We start from the raw sequence: 10,114 nt of genomic DNA, 5'->3' as shown, positions 1-10,114 counted from the left end.
ATCTCCCTTTGGGATGACACTCAATTACAAACCAACCCTTATCTCGCAGCAGGTAAAAACGTGGGAGATGGAATCTCTCCAGGATCTTCTTCACAGGGGAGATTCCAAATCAAATCTTGGATTTTTAATTTTTTTTTTTTAACAGAACAACAAAAAATTGCTTTAAAGTGTTCACAGCCAAGACCTGGCAGAGGAAATGAGGGCTCTGAGCTCCCAGTGCTGAGCCTTATACAAGACAAAGTGCCAGCATTCCAGGCTGGAGGAGAGGCTGTAATGCAGGATCACACCAGGCTGCTGGGAATTTTTGGGAGCTGTCCACTCAGGCATCACAACCAGCCCAGCCTGAGGCTGAGCAGAATTTAAGGACATCATACAAGAGCATGGAGTTGCTCTTTATCCTTGCAGCACGAGGATAACCAGACAGCAGGAGCGGGGCAGGAATGCTGGGTGGGGTGTCTGTGGGCTTGGAAGTTCCTACAGCTCCCAGGATCGTGAGCTGGGGGGTAGAACAATTTATTTTTTGTAGGATTTTTTTTGGTTTTAGCCTCCAAGTGTTTTTCCATCACTGACTGGACCCCGGTGAGAACGGTGAGTATCGAGCTGAAGGATCCGTCTGGGGTTTGGGATTCCTGGGATCTCCTGCCTGGAGCACTGGTGTTCTGGGGGGAACCCTGGCCCCTGGAGGTGCAGCTGCTCGCTCAGAGGGGTGGGATGGGGTGGGTGGGAATGCCTGGGATGGGATCCTGGCTCCCTGGTGTGAGCAGGAGCCCCCAGAGCTCCCCGGACTTACCCGTGGGACGCGGCGCCGACGCCGAGGCCTCCCCGCAGCACACGGCCATGGACAGGCAGAGGGATCTGCAGGCTGAACTGGGAATTCCCTTGGCTCTCATGGATTTAACTCAACCTCACAGCTGTGGGTTGCAATTTTAAACTCCACAGCGGTGCCCGTGGCCCCGTTTAAGAGTGGGCATCCCATGGTGGCATCGAATAATCCGTCGGAAGACAAAGTCCCTGCCCCGAAGAGAACAGCACAGGAACTGTTTTTTCTGGTGATTTAATCATAATATTGACAACTTTATCAAAAATTACAAAACTGATATTAAAAAAATTCTCTAATTCTTAGTAAGACTAGAATGGGTTTTTTTAAAAAATAGAAAAGCACTTTTATGCTACGGCTCTTCTGGAATTCTCACATTACAACCCTACATAGCAAAATACAAACTGTAGCTAAGAAAGGTAATTCAGTCCTAAGGTAATTCAGTCCACCACGAGCCCTCTAATATCTCTAGACCATCAAACTCAGGGACTCCAAAAGGATTTCACATGACTTATAAACCTTCTGCAAAGATGATTTCGGAAAGACCTTGGAATTTGAAGTTTCTCTTAACCCCTAAAACCTTAGACTGTGAGGATAACAGACCTGGGACATCAGAGGTGGGGTGGGTTTGTTTTTTTTTCTTTTTTTTTTAAATTATTTTTAAACTATGTGGATTTTTTTTTTCTTTTCTGCAGCTGATACCAGCCAGGAAGTTGAAAATACGAAGAAAATCCATCGAAAGAAAATGAAAATATTTTTGTTTTGTTTCGTTTATGGCGTTCACACAACGCACCATAATAAAAAGAGGAATATTTCCTTTAATTTGAATGTCATCTGAATGACTCAACCACATCGTCACCCACTTAAGCAAAAGAAAGCATAATAAATAAATAAATAAATAGACAAGAATATGCAACACTTTACATCCTCAAGGAATCACGGCGTTCCCTAAATCTACCGAGGTCCTGATCGGCGTCGTGGGCTTGCTGCACTCAGCCACTTTCGGGTGATTGTGCCATGTTAATGACAAATCCAGTGGTGTTCCACTTTCCACAATGGAGTAATTTTTTTTTTTTGTGTGTTTTTTTGTCTTTTTTTTTTTTCTCCACCTTTTAAATATAGGAATTCTCTCTTAAATTAGAAAGTAGGCAAAAAGTATTTTTTTTTAAATTTTCATTTTTAAGTCTTCTATTAGAAAAAATAGAGATTTATTAAACAAAAAATAATAAGGTAGAAAGAAGGGTTGGGCCTCCATCAAAAAAGTAGATTATGCTTTAATGCAAAGAGAAAGAAATGGCTCTATGGGCAAAATTCAAGTATGAGTGACCAGTTTTTTAATCGTAAAGTCGGTGCAACATTTCTTAAAATGTTACAACACTGCATGACCTGTAATGCTCACAATATTTACATTAACTGCTTACATGAAACCATAAAAACTCTAAAAGAGAGAAAAAAAATTGGTATGGACTGAAACAAACTACTCCTAGCACCCACATCAATGCCATTATTAACCGAGGAAATCAAGTGCACGAGAATACTTTACATAATCTTAGGGATGTAAAGTAAAACAGCGGGGAGGGAGCACAGACCTAGGGGCCAAAGGAGACACAAACTCAGCTCTGGGACACGAAGCACAGGGAGGAGGCAAAGGAAATCCCGAGGGAGAGGAGCTCCAGCGCTCGCCCACGCGCACGATGGGATGGGGAGAGCCAAGGGAAAACGGGAGCTGGCGGCCCCGGAACGCTCGGCGTGGAGGAGGAGAGAGACAAGTGAAGCTGCCCGTGGAAGGGAGCCCGCCCGGGCAGGAGGCAGCCCGGGAGCCCCGAGGTAGCTGCGTGCCCGGGCACCCAGCCCTGCTGCCAACGCTGCCCTGGGCACCCACGGGCGGCATGGGGCAGGAGGAGAAGGAGCCACGACCCTCGGGATCCCGGGATGCTGCGCTGCCCGGGGTGCTGATCACTGCCAGTCCTTAGCCAGAGAGCCACAGGCGGCACTCGGGGAGAAGGGAATCTGAGGTAAGCGGTGGTCCCGGCCCCAGCGTGGCAGGAAAAGCTCCAGCTGGGGCTGGGAGTTCTCCGGGGAAGCCTCGGGCAGAGGATGCCGCGGCTTCCGTCACCATCGCCACCGGCCGTGTGAAAAAGAAAAATGAAATCAAATGGAAAGAATGTTGTGCTACACTTCCGTTCGTTAATTTTATAATGGCTCATAGCTTTAGACTTTTAAATCTGTAGTGTATTAATTTTTTTTTTCTACATATGTTTCACATTTCTCACTTAATATAACATAAATAATTTGGTTAATAGATTTAACCTGCGCATTTCAGCCACATTAATATATATAAGAATCTGTTAATGGTATAAATAATTCTTTTTAAATAAAATAAATCTGATATGTTACATAATACTGATAAAAATTACTGTTGCTAATAGTTTTGTAAGCCACCCTTAACTTTTTTTCTGCTTTAATACTGCGAGATGGATCCTGGGATTGCTTTTCCCGGACGCTGCGGAGCGTTGCCCTTTCATCCTACTGCCAAACCAAAGGTAATCAACAGCAATCAATCCTGATCACTCCTGAAAGCAGGGCCTCTGCCCCCTTCCGAGGAAACACCGTGTTAATGACGTTAGATAATCGAAGCTAATTAATCTAGGGGGTGGTTGGAGGGGCTCAACATTATGGGGGATCGACTCTTTAGTTCCTCAGGTGGCTATGAAACTTCTCCTACAGAAATGGCTGACTAAAATAGTCCCTCTACTCTTTTTTTTCCTTTTGTCCTTTTTAATCAAATCTACAGCGTTCTACGTTCGAAGCTAAGTAAATAAAAACGCAACCGAGGGGTTGCAGCCTTTGAATTGTTAATTAGAGCTGTGATCCCACATCCCGCTGGGAATCTGCGAGGCTGCGCTCTCCTAAAGGCCTGAACTGGAGTACAGCACTTCCAGGCAAGGTTCATTCCAAACAGACAGAGCAATGAACACTCAGTGGCGTGAAGTGGATGTCATAATTAAGGTATTACATAATCATGCCTTCTCTCTGCTGTTAAATACAAAAACAGCATCTTTTACATTATCATATAAAAGCATTTAGGCTGTATTTTTATTTATCACTTTACACTGGTAGTCTCTTGTATGTGTACTCAATAGAAACCAAAGAATTTTGTACACTATTTTTTGTACAATAAAAGATAAAGTGTGCATTAGGTACGCTTGTACATGACAATATTGTACAATATTTACAGTTCAGATATCACCATGAAATTCTGTATTATCTATATACACAATGAAAATTTCTCAGAAACATTTGGACTATTTCTTATAATCACAATTTTTAGTATTATAGAAAAAAAATTTCAGTAATCATCTGACATTGTTACTGCAACCTTTCATGATTTCTGATTGGCTTATCCAGCAACCTCTATCCCTCCTAATCATCCCAAATCTGGCACCACTGCTCCTCGTGGTGCCCTGCGATGGCAGCGAGCTGTCTCCACAGAAATACTGACAGAGCCACGTCTGGATCAACACCTACAGATAGACTCATGTGCACGTTCACTGTGATAAGGACTGGACCAGTAACAAAGACATTCAATGTTATCTAGAGATCTTCCTCCTCTTGAGTTTTGGAGGCTTCACTTGTCTGTCTCCCTGCGGGATTTGGTGGACCTAAAAATAAGTATATTCACAGGTTAGCAAAGGAATTGGTCAGAGGCATCCAGGAGCTGCAGGAGGGCTCGAGGGGCTGCCGGGATCAGCTCTGAGCATTTCACAGCTACACAGAATACAGGCACTGCAACAACTTTGAGAAACTGGGAGGAAAAGGTTGATCCCATAACCTGTGCATCCCAAAACTTGGAGAGAGGCAGCAGTTGCAGTGGCTGGGAAACAACCAAATCACCAGGGAGTGAAACCCCCCAAATCAGGGACTGAAACCCCCAAATCAGAGACTGAAACTCCCTAACTGGGGACTGAAACCCCAAAATCAGGGACTGAAACCCCAAAATCAGGGACTGAAACTCCCTAACTGGGGACTGAAACCCCAAAATCAGGGACTGAAACCCCCAAATCAGGGACTGAAACCCCCAAATCAGGGACTGAAATTCCAAAATCAGGGACTGAAACCCCCAAATCAGGGACTGAAATTCCAAAATCAGGGACTGAAACCCTCAAAATCAGGGACTGATCCCAGTAATGGCAAATTGAGTGACAAACCTTCACACATTCCAATGACCAGAGTGATAAAATGTGGGGAGAAGATGATGAAAAAATGCTGGTAATGGGAAACTGGAGAAGTCCAGCTCAGGGCTGTTTTTAAGGAATGAGGGATGTCCAGGAAACTCTTTGTGTTTGAAAGGAAACATTCAATTCCCAGCTAATGCTGGATGGATTTGAGAGCCAAAGTTTGGCATCGCTGCCTGCTCAGGGAGAAGCAGGAGAGAGAGAGAGGAGGAGGAGGAAGGAGGAGCTGGTGTGGAATTCCACCACCATCTGTCGGCAGCAGCTGCAGCTCCCAGCTCAGGGAGCAGCCCTCAGCACTCCCCGGGCTCTGCAGCCTCTGACATTCCTGCCCCCTGCTCCTGCCAGGATTCCCTGCTGGAGCTGGTGATCCTGCTGCACAGGGCTCCCCTTTCACGCCGGCTGGGGCTGAGCACAGGAGCTGCAAAAGCTGCAAGGCACTAAAAAGTGCTGCTGACTCCCTGGGAGTGCTGCTAGGAATGGGAATCCTCATGGAAACCAGCCCTGGGCCCAAATTCTGTGCCCACATGATGAAAGAACCAGAGCAGCAAATCCAACCAAGAACTTCCCCTGAGCACTTTCTGCTGCTCCCAGTGCCCAGAGCAGGCAGCTTCTGATATTCCTGGATTTGTGGGTGGGAAAAGCTGGCAGCAGGATGGGCCAGCCCAAACACCCATCCCAAATTTATTTGTTGCAGACCAACAATCACCTCCTGCTGTCCTTGTCCTTCCAGAGGGAAACAAAATGTTGTTTTAAATCAAAGCTCAAATCTCAGTTTGTTAAATTCAGTTTTAACAAAAGATTTGATTGGGTTCTTACTTAAAAGCTACTCAGTAACTTTTAAATATTTCTTGTTGGGTCTGAAATCAGCTCTAAGTCTTCAGCTTTTCAAATACATAAGTAAATATAAATATATTTCCTTTTTTATACTCCAGAAGCTCCCAAAGTGTTACTGTAAATTCCAAGCCTGCACATCTTCAGTCCTGAGCACTGAATATCAGCAAAAAACCTTTTTTCCTTTGTGTTCAAACATTTTATAATTAATAATTTGAATAATTAATGATCAAATAGAAGATGTGGGAGGTTACATGTGCTGTGATAGATTTACTTTTTATTTTTAGGTGCACTGCAATGAAATGACAGCCATGCTTTAGAAACAAAAATGAGGATATTTTATAAACCAAATTTGGAAAGATGCTGGAGTTACACAATAACTGTAATTAGTGTGGAAAAACCACTCTGGGGGGGATATTAGAAATATTGTTTTTTTTTTTAAACTTACCTTTCATGACAGTATCTTTCATTTCTCATGGGGAAAACTGAACTCCAAGAGTTCTGCACTCAAAAGAAAGATGCTTTCAAATGTGGTTTCAGCACCCTGCTACTCCAGCTGAGAAAGAAATGAGCCTGACTTTGTGTCAGTAACCAGAGGAACCCCTGGAACAGGAGCAGGACTGGAACTCATGCCAGTGTTATCAGGCTGGATGTGTAAATCTCTTTTGTCAAAATACAATAAAATTTGCAATGCACCTAAAATCCTACAACTTTTCCAATTTTTTCAGAACCATCAGACTTTGCAAACAGTTTTTAATGCAGGGGAAATATTGAAAATTCCTCATTATTCCAGCAAATAAAACCAGGATTTGTTAGAAAGCCACCCAAAGCAAGCCTCCCTCCAATGGACACACATGCAGAAAGATGGAAAAGGAGAATATTCCCAAGGAAAAGGAACTTACATTCCCAGACATTTTGTCTAGTTCACTCATGGCCTCGTGTATAGCAGCTTCTAAATGGTTATTTAGCTTTCCACTTCTGGGGAGAAAAGATGAAAGCCATCAGTAATTGTTAAGGACAGAAAGAAAACCTGAGAATGTGAATAAGAAACACATGAATCCATTGGGATGTTCTGACCCTGGAGCCTCCCAGGTTGGGAGCACAAGGGGAAGCTCAGACCTGTAACAATTTTGTGGAAAGGAAAGGTTTGTGTTGGGATTACAGAAGAGAAGTTAAATATCCTTCCAGCTTTCAAGAAACTGCATTAATGATCTCAAATATGCCCAGTTTACCCCAGAATGGCAGCACCCCCAGGCTGAGGAGAGCTGGGGTGAAGGTTTCCTTCTTCCAACCCCAAACTGCCCCAGGTCACGGGGCAGCTCCAAGCACGTTTCATGTCACAGGGACCATTCCATAGAGCCCCTTTGCTCCTGAAGGACTTTTCCCACGTGGACACAGTGACAGGTCCTGCTTTGGAGATGAGGAAGAGGGAGGAGGAGGAGATGGAGGATGAGCAGAACCATGTCTGCCATGGGGGAAGGTGTGCCATGGCCTGTGGCATTCACCCACTCCTGTAACAGAGTTCTTTCTCCCAGGATCTTTCCTGGGGAAAGCAGTGAGAGAGCTCAGAGAGAGAAGAGAAAACAATTCTTATCTCTACCTGCTGCTCCTGTTGTTTGGCACGTGCAGAATGTGTTGTGGAGATTGTTTGCCAAAAGGGATTTGTTAATTGGACTCTGGTGATGGTTGTTTGGATTGATTGGCAATTAAATCAAAGCTGTGTCGTGACTGTCTAGAAAGGGTCACGAGTTTTTCTTTAGTACAGTTTAGTATTGGTATAGTGTATAAATAAAACAATTCAACCTTCTCAATCATAGAGTCAAAGCTCATTATTCCCAGTTCAGGGGTCAATAATGGCCTGGGGAGCAAAGCAGGGACACGGCTCCAGCAGGAATGGAAGGGCTGAGAGGGAGCTGAGACAAAGAATTCAGGGAGCTGTGGAATGTGAACATCATCTCAAGGGCTTGGAGACCAATCCTGCTCTGCTGAACCAACCCTGTGTGCTGAGCACTCCACGTGCAGCAATTGTATTTGACACTAAATGTTTAAAAAACTGGATAAAAAACCAATAGTACATCCCAAATCAGGAAGAAACCCATGAACTTTGCCAGATAAATCTACAGCAGGACATGGGGAAACCAGGAAATGTCCACCAAAGGATTCAAGGTAGGAAGTAAGTTGAAATATGGAGCAAAACCTCTGTAAGGGCTGTAAAGCAGCAGCTTCTGTCAGCTTTAAGCACTTTAAATCTGCTCCTGCTGTCCTTGAGTCACTGATTTCACTTCAGGGACATGAATAAATAACTGGGAAGTTGCCAAAAGCCCTTCTGTGTTCCCTTAAAATCCAGGAAGGTGCTCTGGGGATGATGTTGGGAAAAACAGCCACCACCACTGTCTCACTGGTACAAAAATCCCTTCTCTTTGGCCCCGTGGGACACAGAAATAAAATCAAAGCTCACCCCTTAAAAGGAGGGGAAGAGAGGGAATTATTTAATCTCCCTCAGCCCGTGGTTCTTCAGAGCTGAGTTTAAATTCTCACAGGTTTAAAATGCATTTTCCCTATGACAGTAAACAAGCACCATCACAGAACAAACCCAATCATAGCACAGTTCCTACTCTGTCATCCTTTCAAAGAAGTTTTTTTTCCTGTAAAATTCAGTGATTTTCCTCTTTTTGCCCATCCTGATGCTTCATATCCCAACATTTGCTGTTTCAGAGTTTTTCTGTGCTGGTATTTGTCACTGGAAGGTGGAAGCTGGCTAAACCCCAGCAGCTGACACAGGTGTGTGTCACAAATCCTGCAGCCCTCCTCAGCACTGGAATCAAGGGGATTTCTCAGAATAACCCTGTGCTCAGCTGCCAGGGGAGAAGGAAGGTCAGGGCTGGTTAAAAAGTGGCGTGGGCAGGAGGGTTTTGATGGGATGACTTTTTGCTGGAGCTCAGGAGCACCACGGGGGATATTCCCCAGAGGAGATGCACTGGAAACACCTCAGATCCCAGAACCACCATGAGGAATCGCAAGGGATGAGGCCAGGAGGGCAGCAGAGGAAGGAATGACTGCAGTTTGGATGGACTCACTTCCTGTTTCTCTTCCTGGCGCGGCTGAACGCCTCCAGCCCCTCCGTTAGTGTCTTCAGCTTCTCGGGCTCCACCTGCGCAGGGACGGACACCAAACTCGTTACCCAGAGCAGCAAATCCCCCTTTTCCTGCCCTGCCAGCCCGGGGATCCCCCCAGCAGGGCAGGAACAGCACCTGGAGCTCCCCACGCCTCCCACGGTCATCCGCGATTGGAATTTCCCAGCAGAGAAACAGAACCCCAAATTCGGGACATTTATGGCACAAAACTGAGGAGAAGAATCTTTTAAAGATCTTTCTTGGCAGTGCTGGTGGAGTGTCTCACTCTGCACTCGCTTTCCCACATGGATTTTACAGCTGGAATTCCCTGGGACTGATGATCCCATTTTGACACCAAAGTGTTCCCTCCTGGGTGAGGAATTCCAGGTCTCTGCTCAACTCATGGCACGGCCAAATCCATTCCCATTCCAGAAGGAAATCCTTCTTTGCCTTCTCAATCCAGGAATTTTCACCAGAGCTTTATTTGTTTGTCTTAAAATCAGTTATTTTAATTATTTTGTTTTTTTCTTTAATGACCAGAGATGAATTTGGGCACGTGCTCAAGAGAGCTGGGAATTTAAATCTTGAATATTTTAAACTGAAGCAAGTTCAACCATGGTGTGGGCACCACTAAGTCCCAGAGTAAACAATACAAGCAGAAAATTAACTATAACATCTCTAAAATTCCATCATTTGCATCTCAAAACATGAAGCCACATCACTCCATTGTTTTGATCTGGCTCAGTCATTCCTGCTGGTAAAAACAACAAAATCAGATATTTAGAACACATCAGCCTAAAGAAAATAAAAAGTTCCTGTTTCTTTGCTACATCTTACTTGACATTTTACATAAATATAAATGTATTGAGTGTGTGCCTACACACAACCTGGAAATAAAGTGGGAATGCAAATTCCCTCCACATTCAGCCTTCCAATTCCTAAATAATTTATATTTGCCACAGATCTGACGTGTGGACACGACAAGGTGCAGGTAATGAGTGAGCACTTGCCAGAATCTCTTGAAATAAGGCCCAAAATTACACATTCAGACCAGATTTCCATGCCTTGAAGTCACACCTGTGCTAAAGAAATTGGGAATGTGCTGATCCAGGCACTTC

The 10,114-nt window shown here is 44.5% G+C and overlaps 1 protein-coding gene across 9 annotated transcripts in view; it reads right to left on the bottom strand.

The window, feature by feature from the left end:
- Positions 1-1,038: 1,038 nt before the first annotated feature.
- MBD5 (methyl-CpG binding domain protein 5) overlaps positions 1,039-10,114 on the bottom strand; it is a 121,218-nt gene continuing 112,142 nt past the window's right edge. For all 9 annotated transcript variants that reach the window (XM_064435299.1, XM_064435297.1, XM_064435296.1 and 6 more), the window contains 3 exons: positions 8,961-9,034; positions 6,786-6,861; positions 1,039-4,479 (listed from right to left, as the gene is read on the bottom strand). In XM_064435299.1, coding sequence (XP_064291369.1) covers positions 4,408-4,479; positions 6,786-6,861; positions 8,961-9,034 — 222 coding nt within the window. In that variant the 3' untranslated portion in view covers positions 1,039-4,407. The remainder of the gene's footprint in view (positions 4,480-6,785; positions 6,862-8,960; positions 9,035-10,114) is intronic.

Source organism: Passer domesticus, chromosome 10 (assembly GCF_036417665.1).
Source record: "Passer domesticus isolate bPasDom1 chromosome 10, bPasDom1.hap1, whole genome shotgun sequence".
NCBI lineage: Eukaryota > Metazoa > Chordata > Aves > Passeriformes > Passeridae > Passer > Passer domesticus.
This window is presented reverse-complemented; position numbering and strand designations above follow the sequence as displayed.